This window comes from Macrobrachium nipponense, chromosome 13, assembly GCF_015104395.2.
Source record: "Macrobrachium nipponense isolate FS-2020 chromosome 13, ASM1510439v2, whole genome shotgun sequence".
Classification (NCBI taxonomy): Eukaryota; Metazoa; Arthropoda; class Malacostraca; order Decapoda; family Palaemonidae; genus Macrobrachium; species Macrobrachium nipponense.
The window spans coordinates 88,023,408-88,040,083 of NC_087206.1; the positions used below are offsets into that span (position 1 = coordinate 88,023,408).

General features: G+C 45.3%; 1 protein-coding gene across 4 annotated transcripts in view; it reads right to left on the bottom strand.

The window, feature by feature from the left end:
- Positions 1-16,676, bottom strand: part of LOC135225172 (vacuolar protein sorting-associated protein 11 homolog) — a 230,146-nt gene that overhangs the window by 177,505 nt on the left and 35,965 nt on the right. For all 4 annotated transcript variants that reach the window (XR_010316924.1, XM_064264426.1, XM_064264424.1 and 1 more), the window contains exons 4-5: positions 2,040-2,283; positions 1,233-1,399 (exon numbers count right to left, since the gene is read on the bottom strand). Coding sequence is in view for 3 of the 4 variants with exons in the window: in XM_064264426.1 (XP_064120496.1) it covers positions 1,233-1,399; positions 2,040-2,283 (411 nt within the window). In the remaining variant the exon portion in view is untranslated. The remainder of the gene's footprint in view (positions 1-1,232; positions 1,400-2,039; positions 2,284-16,676) is intronic.

Below are 16,676 nucleotides of genomic sequence, written 5' to 3' on the forward strand. Positions count from 1 at the left end.
CTAGGGCTTGAATTATGCTCACTCTTCTGGCTGAGACTAAGGCAATCAAGAAAAGTGTCTTTCTGCTCAAATTCCTGAGTGAGGCAGAAGCTAGAGGTTCAAAAAGAGGGCCAGACAGCCATTTCAGGACTAGGTCTAAATTCCATGGTACCTGCTGAGTGTCCTTACGTTTGCAGGTATCAAAAAACTTAAGTCCAATAAGTCTTAATTCGAAGGTAAATCTAATCCTCTGTGCCTAAATACAAAGCTTAGCATAGCCCTATATCCTCTGACTGTAGAGGAAAACAATCCTTTAGATGTCCTTAGGTACAGAGGAAAATCAGCAATCTCTGTCACAGATGTTTGAGAAAAAGAGATTTGATTTCTTCTGCACCAAGCGAGGAAAATGTTCCCCTTGTTCTGGTAGACATTGGAAGACGACTTTTTTTCTACATGTCGAGATTGCCTCTGCAGCCACTCTTGAAAAATCCATTGCTCTGAGGAGTCGGACGAGTTTGAACCCTGTCAGAGCCAGAGTAGATAACCCTTGGTGGAACCTCAGCATGTAGTTGTCTGAGCAGTTTTTGCCTTTGGGGGAGTAACCTGGGAAAATTTGCTAACAGACTTATCAGGTCCGGAAACCATTCCCTGAGAGGCCAGAAAGGGGATATGAGGATCATTGACAACTCTCATGTGACTGGAACTTTTGTAACACCTCCCTGACCATTCCTAGGGGTGGAAAGGCTTAAAGTTCCTTAATTGACCAGTCCACAAGCATAGCATCCACTGCCCATGCCGCTGGGTCCGGCACTGGAGAGCACAAAAGTCGAAGCTTATGATTTTTGGCAGTCACAAAGAAGTCGATCATCAGTCTTCCCCACAATCTCCAAGGACCTAGGCAGACCACTGGATCCAGAGTCCATTCCATAGGAATGACCTAGTTGTGGCAACCTAGTTGGTCTGCTAAAACATTCATCTTGCCCTGCATGAACCTTGTCACTAGCTTTGTGTAATTCGAGTGGGCCCAAAGGAGGTCTCGCTGCTTCGCAGAGAGAGGAAGAGTAGGTCCTTCATTGCTTGGAAATGTCCGAGAGAGCTGTTGTGTTATCCAAGTTGATTGTCACCCCTGCATTGCAACAATCACTTGCATGCAAATTTTTCTAATTTAGAATGTTGTGCGAGGCTCATTGTTAGCCAAGTAATTACTTGGTAAGTTAAGTTACAGTCAATAGAAAAGGGAAACAATAACTCACCATTGTTTCTTTATCTCTTGCAGTGCAATTTATTGAATATATGTTGGTCTGAGTGGTTACAAATAAATGAGTCAGTCTTGTTCCATGACGTAAATGGAGGGAAGTGACAGCTCCCGAGCAGGTGGCTATAACACGGCACTTACTTCCACGATCTCGGCTTACCTCCCCTGCAAATAAGGAATTATGTTTTAAAGTGTATTGTATTTCATAAGATAACAATTCACAAACTCATTATATTAAACCAGCAGTTCCCACCACAGGGTCACTAAGTACTATTCTTCTTTGGGTCACTATGCCATTAAATGCCTAAAATACTTGTTCAATTCACAAATCTGATGTACTGCCAGTATGTATGTCATCATCAAAAACATGCCTTTCATCAGTATCTAATACAGGTGTTGTTTACAAATGTGTATAATAATATTAGTTGAGTGATCTGGAGTTAATACTGATTACTTCCTAGGTAGGAAACTTGCACAGTACTGTCATGACAATCCAGCTAACATGTGTCTCTTCCCACAAGAAGTTTTTTGTGGAAATGAAATGCCAAACATTGACTGAAAGGAACACTTCCTGAATAACTATCTATGCTTACATGTCCCTTAAAGTCTCCAATGGTACGAGCTTAGGTCTGACTTAAAAATGTCACTTCTCAAGCTTCCAGCTTCATGTTTGCCAGCTATGATCAAGTCCTAGTAACTACCCATAAGCTGGTTCAAGTTAGTGCCCACTGAGTATGTGATAAAATCCTAACATGATTCATTACACAGATATAAAAGTCTAATGCATACACAAAATAAAACTAACCTCTGTACAGCATAACAGAACCATCAGCCATTCCAACAGCCATCAGTGATAAGTTTGGGTGCACAGCTATTGCAGTAACTTTTGGTGATCTTTCTGATCGTTGAGAAGCTGTATTTCCTCTACTACTACTAGTCTGAGGTGGCCTTGGATCAGGCAGGACTGTACGCAAACATAAAGGTCGACCCTGAACATCTGTTTTATCTGGAGACCAGACTTTAATCTCTGATGCACCATCTTTGCCATCCTATAAACAAAAAATGTAAACAAATAGCAATAAAAAATACATTCAAAATGCAAAAAATCCATCTAATTTTATTCATAGGAAAACTGTAAGCATAAAATTTCATGATCAACATTTCTTTCTTGCCCTTCATAATGCAAAAAAAAATTCTTGTTTAGTTGACATGACAAAAAAATATTGCAAAACAAAAATATAAAAGTCCCCAAAAATTATGTTTCATGGATACAAAACTACCATAAATTAAGGGTAAATGCCTTGTTAAGCTGAAAACTTTTTCTGACAGGAGATTTACACCCTGCTGGTATGCAAAAAATTTTAACTTCAGTTACAATCTATCCCATCATATTAGCATCTTTAATACATTTACTTAAGATGTTTCCTTCTCAGGGTTAAACATGGAATGATTCTTCTCTACAATCTCTTTTATCTTATGCAGTTTATACATGAATTCCCTTACAGTCAAGGTCTTAATCTCCATCTTTTCACCACGATTTTCTGAGTTTTACTACTTCAGGTCTTTGTCGTATGACTACTGCGACTAATTTCTCCTCTTCCCTTTTCATTACTTGTGCTCACCATCTTCATTGTCATGTCATCTCTCTTTCTTGTGGATGCTAGACATTTGTAAATCTCTCTAGGGGATATAACACTCAGTTGGTCAGGTCTATACTCTCAGCTAGATTAGAGCACCTGGTTTAAAATTGCACTATACAGGCAGTCCCCAGGTTATGACGGTCTCAGCTTACGAAGTTCCGAGGTTACGACGCTTTTCAATTATATTCATCAGACATTATTTCCAGGGTTACGACGCCTACAACGCTCATCTGACAGATGAAATATGACACCAAAAATGCAAAATAATCAATATTTGAAGTTTCTTTTGATGAAAAATGCCATAAGAATGCAGTTTACATAGTTTTCAATGCACCCAAAGCATTAAAAATGATATTGTCATGTTACAATAAAGTTTTATACATACTTACCTGACAGATATATACTTAGCTATAGACTCCGTCGTCTCCGACAGAATTTCAAATTTTGCGGCACACGCTACCGGTAGGTCAGGTGATCTACCGCCCTGCCCTGGGTGGCAGGACTAGGAACCATTCCCGTTTTCTAATCAGAATTCTTCTCTTCCACCTGTCTCCTGCGGGGAGGCTGGGTGGGCCATTAATCGTATATATCTGTCAGGTAAGTATGTATAAAACTTTATTGTAACATGACAATATCATTTTTATACATTCAACTTCCCTGCCAGATATATACTTAGCTGATTAGCACCCATTGGTGGTGGGTAAGAGACAGCTAACTACTGAAATAGACAGGTAAACAACATATGTTGTAGGTATTAATAAACCTTGGTTCCTACCTTATTAGGCTGAAGACTTCGCGGCTACTGCCTTGGAGTCTTAGCCTCAAGAGCCTCAGCGAGATATTGATCTATGGCTAAGAGTTCTTGTGGGTCTGCCAATGGGGTCTTATCCACTTACTCGGCAGAGCCTAAAGGCCTTTGTCATTGGGTGCTATTCCACTAACATGACAATACACCTTGTTCAAGGAGCACAACACCGATCCCAATCACCTGATCCTAACATCCATGTTAGTTCTAAGATTGCAAGGAGTTATCCCCGAACTCCTTACAAACAACCAAAAACTCGAAACATAATTACACGTTCATTTATACAAAATATACAAAAAAAAAAATTTTGTACCCCCCTACTAGCCATACATACCCTTGATCCCCTACCAGCAATGACACTATGCGCCCGTGCGACATCCGTGAGCTTGCTAATAGAAAACCAAGCACATATGACAAGAGGGTTTATGTACTATAAAATTAAAATATTTTAAGGATCAGTCTTTGCTCCAAGACCCAGAACTGTATCTGCTGATACAAATGGACCTAGAGAGAAGCACTTCTCATAAGTCACTTTCACATCCTTCAGGTAATGAGACGCAAACACTGATTGCACTTCAATAAGTAGTCTCATGATATTTCTAAGACATATTCTTTTGGAACGCCAGGGACGTTGCTACTGCCCTCACCTCATGGGTCTTAACCTTTAGAAGACCGAAGGATTCCTCCGAGCAGTTCTTGTGTGCGTCAGTAATTACGCTTCTCACAAAGAAGGCCAAGGCGTTTTTGGACATGAGTCTTTTGGGGTTCTTCACAGCACACCAAAGACCTTGTTGACAACCTCCCATCTGTTTCTTTCTCTCTAAATAAAATTTAAGAGCTCTCACTGGACAGAGAGACCTCTCTGTCTCTCTGCCTATGAGGCTAGATAGACCTTTTACCTCAAAGCTTCTGGGCCAAGGTTTTGATGGGTTCTCGTTCTTCGCCAGAAACAATGTCTGGAACGAGCAGATAGCAGCATCTCCTTTGAATCCCACTGTGGAGTCCAGAGCGTGCAATTCGCTCGTCTCTTGGGCTGTAGCGAGAGACTAACAGGAATAAGCATTTCCTAGTGACGTCGCGGAAGGAAGCCAGATGTAGAGGCTCGAATTTATCCGAGGAAAGGAAATTTCAGGACCACGTCCAGATTCCAACTAGGTGTTCGAGGAGTTGCTGATTTGAAGTTTCAAAGGATCTAATCAAATCATGTAGATCTTTGTTATCTGCAATTTCTAGCCCTCGATTCCTGAATACTGAAGACAGCATGCTTCTGTATCCCTTGATTGTTGACACAGATAGGTGCGATTCCTCTCTCAGAAAGAGGAGGAAATCGGCAATGTTAACTATAGAGGTACTGGAGGAGGACAGCTTCTGACTCTTACACCACCTCCTAAAGACTTCCCACTTCGATTGGTATACTCTTCTCGTCGAAGATCTGCGGCTCGAGCGATAGCGCCTGCAGCCTTGCGAGAAAAAGCCCTCACTCTGACAATCTTTCGATAGTCGAAAGGCAGTCAGAGCGAGACCGGGGAGGTGTGATGAAACCTCTCGAAGTGGGGTTGTCTGAGTAGATCTGGTCTGCTTGGAAGAGATCTGGGGAAGTCCACTATCCACTCCAGTACCTCCGTGAACCATTCTTGGGCTGGCCAAAATGGGGCTATTAGGGTCAACTTTGTGCTCTTTGAAGCTACGAACTTCCTGAGCACTTCCCCCAGGATCTTGAACGGGGGAAAGGCGTAGGCGTCTAAACCCGACCAATCCAGGAGAAACGCGTCTATTACAAAGGCTCTCGGATCTTCCACTAGAGAGCAAAAGATCTCTACTCTTTTGGAGAGGAACGTCGCAAACAGGTCTATGTGAGGTCTCCCCCACAGGGACCAAAGACTTCGACACACTTCTGCGTGTAGAGTCCACTCTGTGGGAAGGACCTGATTCCTCCTGCTTAGTCTGTCCGCTCTCACATTCTTTATCCCTTGCACAAATCTTGTGAGGAGAGTTATGCCTCTTTCCTCTGTCCAGGTTAACAGGTCTTTTGTTAACTGATAGAGGGAGAAAGAGTGCGTCCCTCCTTGCTTGCGTATGTAAGCCAGAGCCGTGGTGTTGTCCGAGTTTATCTGTATCACCCCGCCTCTGACTATCTCCTCGAAGAACCTTAAGGCTAGGTGTATGGCCACTAGTTCCTTGCAATTGATGTGCCAGGACACCTGTTCCTTTGTCCAGGTGCCTGACACCTCCCTTGCTCCTAGCGTCGCTCCCCATCCCGACTCCGAAGCGTCGGAATATAACACTTGGTCTGGGTTCTGCAGGGCAAGCGACACGCCTTCGTTCTTCTGAAGAGGAAGGATCCACTACTTCAAGTGATCTTTTATCTCTTGTGGAAGCGGGAAGGTGTCTGAGAGTTGTCCCGTCTTCCAACTCCACACCCCTTTCAGGAAAAACTGAAGAGGGCGAAGGTGAAGCCTCCCCAGAGAGAAGAACTTTTCTAGCGAGGACAGGGTCCCTAAAAGGCTCAGATAATCCCTCGCTGAACTGCTCTTTCTCTCTAAGAAGCATGATATTGTCATGTTACAATAAAGTTTTATACATACTTACCTGACAGATATATACTTAGCTATAGACTCCGTCGTCTCCGACAGAATTTCAAATTTCGCGGCACACGCTACCGGTAGTCAGGTGATCTACCGCCCGGCCCTGGGTGGCAGGACTAGGAACCATTCCTGTTTTCTAATCAGAATTCTTCTCTTCCACCTGTCTCCTGCGGGGAGGCTGGGTGGGCCATTAATCGTATATATCTGTCAGGTAAGTATGTATAAAACTTTATTGTAACATGACAATATCATTTTTATACATTCAACTTCCCTGCCAGATATATACTTAGCTGATTAGCACCCATTGGTGGTGGGTAAGAGACAGCTAACTACTGAAATAGACAGGTAAACAACATATGTTGTAGGTATTAATAAACCTTGGTTCCTACCTTATTAGGCTGAAGACTTCGCGGCTACTGCCTTGGAGTCTGCTTAGCCTCAAGAGCCTCAGCGAGATATTGATCTATGGCTAAGAGTTCTTGTGGGTCTGCCAATGGGGTCTTATCCACTTACTCGGCAGAGCCTAAAGGCCTTTGTCATTGGGTGCTATTCCACTAACATGACAATACACCTTGTTCAAGGAGCACAAAACCGATCCCGATCACCTGATCCTAACATCCATGTTAGTTCTAAGATTGTAAGGAGTTATCCCCGAACTCCTTACAAACAACCAAAAACTCGAAACATAAATACACTTTCATTACAAAATTTAAAAAAAAAAAATTTTTTACTCCCCTACTAGCCATACATACCCTTGATCCCCTACCAGCAATGACACTATGCTCCCGTGCGACATTAGTGAGCTTGCTAATAGAAAACCAAGTACATATCTGACAAGAGGGATTATGTACGATAAAAATGATATTGTTATGTTACAATAAAGTTTCATACATACTTACCTGGCAGATATATACATAGCTAAGACTCCGTCGTCCCCGACAGAAATTCAAATTTCGCGCCACTCGCGTACAGGTAGGTCAGGTGATCTACCGCCTGCCCTGGGCGGCAGGACTAGGAACCATCCCCGTTTTCTATCATATTTTCTCTCTTCCACCTGTCTCCTGCGGGGAGGCTGGGTGGGCCTTTAATTGTATATATCTGCCAGGTAAGTATGTATGAAACTTTATTGTAACATAACAAATATCATTTTCATACTCAACTTCCACCTGTCAGATATATACATAGCTGATTGGCACCCTTCGGTGGAGGGTAAGAGACAGCTACTATATGGAATAGACAGGTAAACAACATATGTTGTTGGTATAATAAAACCTTGGTTCCTACCTGATAGGTGGTAGACTTCGTGGGTGTTTGCCCAGTAGTCCCTGCATCACCTCAAGAAACTTTTAGCGAGATATATGATCTATGGCCAAGAGTTCTTGTGGTCTGCCGATGGGGTCTTATCCGCTTACTCGGCAGAGCCTAAAAGGACTTTGTCAATGGGTGCTGATCCACTTATATGACAATACAACCTTAGGAAGGAAGCACACCAACCAATCCCGACCACCTGATCCTAACCATATGTTAGAACTAAGGATTGTTACGAGTTATCCCCGAACTCGTCACAACAACCGTAACTCAAAACCACTACGCACACATACATAATTTTCCAAAAAAAATTATACTCAACTAATTGGATATGACAAGAATTCTCTTACTGAACAACATAGACGGCCGCCCCGTGCGAGCCAAATCCTCCATTGTTCGAAGAGACTCTCGACCAATATCCAAAAAGAAGAACAGTATATACATTTAGGATTGGTGTCGGCTCCCCGTACCCAGAATCGTATCTGCCGATACGATAGGACCTAGAGAAAAACACTTCTCATACGTCACACGTACGTCTTTCAAGTAATGAGATGCAAATACTGAGTTGCATCTCCAGTATGTCGTATCAATGATGTTTTTAAGCGACATATTCTTATAAAACGAGAGAGACGTCGCAACCGCTCTTACTTCATGAGCTTTTACTCTCAGTAGTTGTAATTGTTCGTCAGGACAGACCTTATGAGCGTCCGTAATGACGTTTCTTACAAAGAACGCCAGAGCATTCTTGGACATCAGTCTTGTGGGGTCTTTTACCGTGCACCAAAGACTTGTCTAGAGCCTCCCAACTGACGCTTTCTCTGAAGGTAGAACTTCAGAGCTCTAACAGGACATAGAGACCTCTCTGCTTCTCTGCCTACGAGACTCGACATTCCTTTGACTTCGAATGACTTAGGCCAGGGATTCGTGGGATTCTCGTTTTTCGCTAAAAACAGGGTCTTAAACGAGCAAATAGCCGAGTCTCCCTTGAATCCTACTTTATCCTGCAGAGCTTGTAATTCACTAATTCTTTTTGCCGTAGCTAAAGATATAAGGAATAGGCATTTTCTAGTTATGTCTCTAAACGATGCCAGATGAGGAGGTTCGAATCTATCCGAAGACAGATATTTTAGGACTACGTCCAGGTTCCAGTTCGGAGGTATTGGTTCCTTAGACTTTGAAGTCTCAAAAGATCTTATGAGATCGTGGAGATCTTTGTTATTTGCCAGATCTAATCCTCTGTTCCTGAATACAGCCGAGAGCATACTCCTGTATCCCTTTATTGTGGATACGGCTAGATGAGATTTTACTCTCAGGAATAGCAAGAAATCAGCAATTTTTCCGCTATAGAGTAGAGGAGGAGGACAAACTTGTTCTTGGTTACTACCACCTTCTAAATACCTCCCACTTCGACTGGTATACTTTCGTAGTGGAGGTTCTGCGTGCTCTCGCGATCGCGCTTGCCACTTCGCGAGAAAAGCCTCTCGCTCTGACAAGTCTTTCGATAGTCGAAAGGCAGTCAGAGCGAGAGCGGGGAGGTTTTTGATGGTGACCTCTTGAAGTGTCTGGTTGTCTGAGAACGATCCGTCCTTCTTGGTAGGGATCTTGGAAAGTCTACGATCCACTCTACCACCTCCGTGAACCATTCCTGGGCCGGCCAAAAGGGGGCTATTAACGTCATCCTCGTCTCTTTTGACGCCACAAACTTTTTCATTACCAACCCCAGGATTTTGAATGGGGGAAAAGCATAAACGTCTACTCGAGACCAGTTTAGCAGGAAGGCGTCTACCATAATTGCTCTTGGATCCTCCACGACCGAGCAAAACACTGGGAGCCTTTTTGAAATGAATGTTTGCGAAGAGATCCACCATGAGGAGTTCCCCACAGAGACCAGAGATCGAGACACACTTAACCTCGTGTAGAGTCCATTCTGTATGAAGGACCTGGTTCCTCCTGCTGAGCCTGTCCGCCCTCACATTCCTTACTCCCTGTACGAATCTTGCAGCAGGGAGATGTTCCTGTGAGACGTCCAAGTAATAGGGTCTCTCGTGAGCTCGTAAAAGGAACGAGGAGTGCGTCCCTCCCTGTTTCCGAATGTAGGCAAGTGCGGTGGTGTTGTCCACGTTTACTTGCACTACCTTGTTTGACACAGAGGTTCTAGGCTCTTTAAGGCCAGATGTACGGCAAAGAGCTCCTTGCAGTTATGTGCCAGGACACCTGTGCTGGTTCCCAGGTGCCTGACACTTCCTCTGAGCCTAATGGTCGCTCCCCAACCTGTCTCCGACGCGTCGGAGAACAACACTAGGTCTGGGTTCTGTGTTCTTAGAGAGATCCCTTTGTTCTCTTCCAGAGGTAGCAACCACCACTGTAGGTGTGCCTTTTATCTCCACTGGGATGGGAAAAAAACGTCCGACAGTTGTCCGGTTTTCCAGCTCCAAGACCTCTTGAGGAAGAATTGAAGTGGACGTATATGAAGTCTTCCTAGAGGGAAGAATTGTTCCAGCGAGGAAAGCGTCCCCAGAGGCTCAACCATTCCCTCGCCGACGTTTGTTGCTTCTCTAAGAAGAGAGAGATTATCCGCAAACCTTTTGCGGTTCTCTCTTGCGAAGGAAAAACTCGAAAACCCCGAGAATCCATCCGAATCCCCAGATTAGACTAGGTCTTGTCTGGGGGTCAGCTGAGACTTCTCGAGGTTCACAAGCAATCCCAACGCCTTGGTCAAATCCAGAGTCAACTTTAGGTCCTCCAAGCACTGTCTCTCCGATCTGCCCTGATGAGCCAGTCGTCTAGATACATAGAGCATTCACTCCTTGATTTGGTGAAGAAATCTCGCCACATTCTTCATCAGGCTTGTGAAGACCTGAGGAGCTGTGGACAGGCCGAAACACAAGGCTCTGAACTGAAGATCCTTCCCCCCGTCATGAAACGGAGGTACTTCTTCGATGAAGGGTGGATCGGGACGTGAAAGTAGGCGTCCTGGAGATCTAGAGACACCATCCAATCTCCTTGTCGTAATGACGCTAGGACTGAAGCAGAAGTCTCCATGGAGAACTTCTCCTTCTGAACAAATTTGTTCAGAGAGCTGACGTCCAGTACTGGTCTCCAGCCTCCCGAGGCTTTCGCCACTAGAAAAAGGCGATTGTAAAACCCCGGGGAGTTTTGATCCAGTACTAGTTCTATCGCTCTCTTGTCCCACATTTGTTCCACCATCGATCGAAGAGTATCCCTCAGCACAGGGTCCTTGTACTTGGCTGATAGTTCCCTTGGTATTGACGTTAGGGGAGGAGTGTTCAGAAAATGGATACGATATCCCTTCCTTATGATAGTCATGAAGACGCGTCCGCGTCTATCAGTGTCCAGGCCTCCACGAATCCCAGGAGCCTGGCACCTACTGGTGCTTGGAGGAGAGATGTTTCATTTTCCCTTCCCTTTTTAAAGGACGAAAGGCAGACCTACCTCTCTTCTCCGGAGCCTTCCTTCTTGCGGGAGGTCTGGAGGTCGGACCACCTCGAAAGGGCTGCATTGATGTACTAGGTCCTTTCTTGTCAGATACCGAAACAGGTTTCTTCTTCCTAGCTGACTGCGTCAGAAGATCCTGAGTCGCCTTCTAAGTTAAAGAGTGAGCACCGTCCTTCACTAACTGAGAAGGCAACAAAAGTCAGAAAGAGGCGCATACAGTAGAGCTGCCCTCTGAGCATGCGAGACTGCCTTTGTTAAGAAGGCGCCATACACCGTCCTTTTCTTTAAAAGACCTGCTCCAAATAATGAAGAGACTTCAAAAGAACCATCCTGTACCGCTTTGTCAATGCAAGACAAAATGCATAACAGGGCTTCAGGTTCGATTCCTTCTGAATCATGAGCTTTCTTGGACATCACCCCAAGGGACCAATCTAAGAAGTTGAAGACTTCCAATACATGAAAGAGTCCCTTGAGGAGATGATCCAGTTCAGAAATACTCCATGTAATTCGTGCAGAATTGAGACTTGGACGCCTTGAAGCGTCAACCAAAGTCGAAAAATCTGCCTCTGTTGTAGAAGGAGAGCGATACCCATATTCTCTCCCGTCTTATACCATATGCCTCTTTTCCCAGCTAATCTTGCTGGAGGCATGCAAAAGACTGTCCTGACTAAGTCTTTCTTAGACTTCATCCATGAGTCTAAGGCGTTGTAATGGCCCGCTTCATCGAGATGGTGGGTTTCATGTTTAGAAAAGACGAGGGCTTCTTCGTCTTAGCACTGGAAAAGAGCGAGCGCGGAGAAGGAGGAGCAGCAGGAGTCAACTCGTCTCCATACTCCTCAAGAAGCAGGGTAGTCAAAACCTTATAGTTGGACAAACCCTCTCTTCCATGATCTTCATCATCCGAGTTTTCCTCCAACTCGGGATTTATCTGAGTCTCCGTTCTCCTTTCTGAAACTTTCCTCTTCTGGAGGAGACAAACTCCTAATAGGAGAGGGGCTAAGGGGAATGATACTCTTTCCTCTTTCCCGTTTTAAAAGACTTGGGAAGGCGTCACAAGCTCCGGCTTCTCTTGAACTTTAGAAGACGCCTTGTATGACGCTTCCCGTTCTCCGAGCGTCATGGCTGACGTCTCTTGCTGACGTCCTGATGACGCTTCGCGCCTGGAAGACGCTCCGCTCTCTAAAGGCGTCCTACTCGGCGTCACAATATTGGATGGAGCGTCACGTCTAAGATCCGCTTTGAATGACGCTTCACTTCTAAAAAGACGTCTTACGTTTCTCTGGCTGTTTACGAAACTCTCGTAAGCCCCCGTTCTAGCTCTCGAACTCGCAGCTTCTGCAAGACGTTTAGCAGTTTCACGTCTGTCTGACGCTTCTCTTCGAGCAGGTGAGAGAGGACGAGACTTCTTAATTGGAAGCGTCACGTCCTTCCGACGGGGCGCTAACACTCCCACAAGAGATGACAGTTGTTCTTGAACCGCCATAATTATCTTTCTTGACGCTTCTCCCACGTCTAGTGCATGACGCCTTTCGTCATCACTCGGGGAAGAAGAATGAAGGGGTACTTCCGCACCAGCGTCAGGTGACGCTGACGCCACCTTCGCCTTCTTAATAGCAGACGGAGCGTCATCTGAGAAGCGCTCTGGGCTCGAATCTATGGTCGGGCTTCATATGACGCTTCAGCGGTCTCGATAAGTTCGACTCCTTCCACCCTCGTTTAGGTGAGAGAGGGAGAGGACGAGAAACACTCGCGAAGGACACTTTTTCTATAGCGCCCTTGAGCCGCCTGCCATGAAGCAGAGCTAGCTGAAGGGACGTCTGACCGTTGGGGATTCCCCACGACCTCCTTAAGGCTTTCGACTTTCCTTCTCCTCTGGGCATGGGAGCTTGGAAGAGGTCTAGGCCTGGGAGCGTCGCAGGGACGATCAAACGCCCCCTCCACACACTGGGACAACACTTCACTGAAATGTTCACTATCACTAGCCTTACCTTTAGAGTCAGCCATCTTGGACTTCATGTCTCTAATAGTAGCTTTCAGATTGGCGATTTCCGATGCCGAATCCGAAAAAGCACTCTGAGAATGAGATATATAGGGAGAATCTACATCAGTAGGATTAGAATTATCCGTGAAAGGCTCAATAGGCCTTGAACTCACACCTTTCAGTCGTCTAACTCTATCCCTCTCTAACTTCTTCAAATACGAAGTCAAAGTCTTCCACTCTTCTGCATTCAATCCCTCGCATTCCTTACAAGTATTAATAGCAGAACACTGAACCCCCCTACATTTACGGCATACAGTGTGAGGATCAACCGAAGCCTTCGGTATCCTCACCCTGCAGCCTACATTCACACACATTCTCACACTCACATTAGAATCAGACATACTGAGAAAAATCCAAAAGAGTTATTCCAAAAACAGTCCACAGTAGCGAATGCCAAAACACGATCCAAATACGTCACCAAAAAGCCGAAAAACGTTTGATCAAATGTTGAAAAATGAATCTAAGTCAGGAGGTAATAACAACAATGTTGATACCACCGGCGACAGAGAAAATATGATAGAAAACGGGGATGGTTCCTAGTCCTGCCGCCCAGGGCAGGCCGGTAGATCACCTGACCTACCTGTAGCGAGTGGCGCGAAATTTGAATTTCTGTCGGGACGCGGGAGTCTTAGCTATGTATATATCTGACAGGTAAGTTGATTGTATGAAAACACAAAATTAAGGATCAGTCTTTGCTCCAAGACCCAGCACTGTATCTGCTGATACAAAAGGACCTAGCGAGAAGCACTTCTCATAGGTCACTCTCACATCCTTCAGATAATGAGATGCAAACACTGAATTGCACCTCCAATATGTAGTCTCAATGATATTTTTTAGAGACATATTCTTTTGGAACGCCAAAATAATATTTCAGAGCTCTCACTGGACAGAGAGACCTCTCTATCTCTCTGCCTACTAGGTTAGATAGGCCTTTTACCTCAAAACTTCTGGGCCACGGTTTTGACGGGTTTTCGTTCTTTGCCAGAAACATTGTCTGGAAAGAACAGATGGCAGCATCTCCTTTGAACCCCACCGTGGAATCCAGAGCGTGCAATTCGCTCGTCCTCTTGGCTGTAGCGAGAGCCACCAGGAACAGCATTTCCTAGTGACGTCGCGGAAGGAAGCCAGATGTAAAGGCTCGAATTTATCCGAGGAAAGGAATTCAGGGACCACGTCTAGATTCCAACTAGGTGTTCTAGGAGTAGCTGCCTTTGAAGTCTCAAAAGATCTAATTAGATCGTGTAGATCTTTGTTGCTTGCAATGTCTAGGCCTCGATTCCTAAATACTGAAGACAGCATGCTTCTGTATCCCTTTATTGTTGAGACAGATAGGTGTGATTCCTCTCTCAGAAAGAGGAGGAAATCGGCAATATTCACTATAGAGGTACTGGAGGAGGACAGCTTCTGACCCTTACACCACCTCCTAAAGACTTCCCACTTTGATTGGTATACTCTTCTCGTCGCAAGCTCTGCGGGCTCTAGCGATAGAGCCCGCAGCCTTGCGAGAAAAGCCCCTCGCTCTGACAAGTCTTTCGATAGTCGAAAGGCAGTCAGAGCGAGACCTGGGAGGTTGTGATGAAACCTCTCGAAGTGGGGTTGTCTGAGTAGATCTGGTCTGTTTGGAACGCATCTGGGGAAGTCCACTATCCACTCCAGTACCTCCGTGAACCATTCCTGGGCTGGCCAAAATGGGGCTATTAGCGTCACTTCGTGCTCGCGAAGCTACGAACTTCCTGAGCACTTCCCCCAGATCTTGAACGGGGGAAAGGCGTATGCGTCCACACCCGACCAATCCAGGAGAAACGCGTCTATTGCGAAGGCTCTTGGATCTTCCACTAGAGAGCAAAAATATCTCTATTCTTTTGGAGAGGAACGTCGCAAACAGGTCTATGTGAGGTCTCCCCCACAGGGACCAAAGACTTCGACACACTTCTTCGTGTAGAGTCCATTCTGTGGGAAGGACCTGATTCCTCCTGCTCAGTCTGTCCGCTCTCACATTCTTGATCCTTGAACAAACCTTGTGAGAGAGTTATGCCTCTTTCTTCCGTCCAGGTTAACAGGTGTCTTGTTAACTGATAGAGGGAGAAAGAGTGCGTGCCTCCGTTGCTTCGTATGTAAGCCAGAGCCGTGGTGTTGTCCGAGTTTATCTGTATCACCCCGCCTCTGACTATCTCTTCGAAGAACTTTAAGGCTAGGTGTATGGCCACTAGTTCCTTGCAATTGATGTGCCAGGACACCTGTTTCCTTTGTCCAGGTGCCTGACACCTCCCTTGCTCCTAGCGTCGCTCCCCATCCCGACTCCGAAGCGTCGGTATATAACACTTGGTCTGGGTTCTGCAGGGCAAGCGATACGCCCTCGTTCTTTGAAGAGGAGGGATCCACCACTTCAAATGATCTCCTTACCTCTTGTGGAAGTTGGAAGATGTCCGAGAGTTGTCCCGTCTTCCAACTCCACACCTCACTTTGAGGAAAAACTGAAGAGGGCGAAGGTGAAGTCTCCCCAGAGAGAAGAACTTTTCTAGTGAGGACAAAGGGTCCCCAAAAGGCTCAGGTAATCCCTCGCTGAACTGTTCTTTCTCTCTAAGAAGCTCGAGATTCTCGACAAACCTCGAGTGATTCTTTCTCGCGAAGGATATACTCGAAAACCCCGAGAATCCATCTGAATCCCCAGATAGACCAAGTTCTGGCTGGGGATCAGCTGTGACTTCTCGAGGTTGACGAGCAATCCCAGCGAATCTATCATGTTCCTTGTTACTGATAAGTCCTCCAAGCACTGAATCTCCGACTTGGCCCTGATCAGCCAGTCGTCCAAGTAGAGGGAGATGTTTATTCCCTCTAGGTGAAGCCATCTTGCCACATTCGCCATCAGGTTGGTGAATACTTGCGGAGCTGTAGACAGACCGAAGCACAGAGCCCTGAACTGAAAGATCTTGTCTCCTATTACAAACGAAGATATTTCTTTGACAAATGGTGAATGGGAACGTGGAAATATGCGTCTTGCAAGTCCAGAGAGACCATCCAATCTCCTGGACGAGAGCCGACATTACTGATGCGGACGTTTCCATGCGAAAATGACATTTTTATAATAATATAAAGTTTCACTTTATACTTCCCCGGTGGTTACATATAGCTGTCGTCTCCTGACGTCACGGCAGAATTTGAAATTCGCGGTAGCGCTAATGGTTTGACAGGTGATCCCTCTACTCCCGCCCTCTACCGGGTACCGGGAACCATTCCAACAATAAATCAGAAGTTTCATGCCTACCTGTCATATGAGGGGAGGAGGGGCGGGCTTCGTTATGTAACCACCGGGTAAGTATAAGTGAAACTTTATATTATAAACAAAAATGTCATTTTCACTTTATATAACTTACCCGGTGGTTACATATAGCTGATTTGACACATTTAGGTGGTGGGACAATGGCAGCTAAAATAACAACTGTTGGAATTATCCGAAGATATAGGTTCCTTACCTTTAAAGACCGCTGACTCAGTGGTTACTGCCTCTGTAGTCTGCTGGCCTTTATTGTACCGACAAGGATATATGGATCCGTGCGTCGGACACAATAATAAGTACTTGCCGTTGAGGACGTGACCGTAACGGACA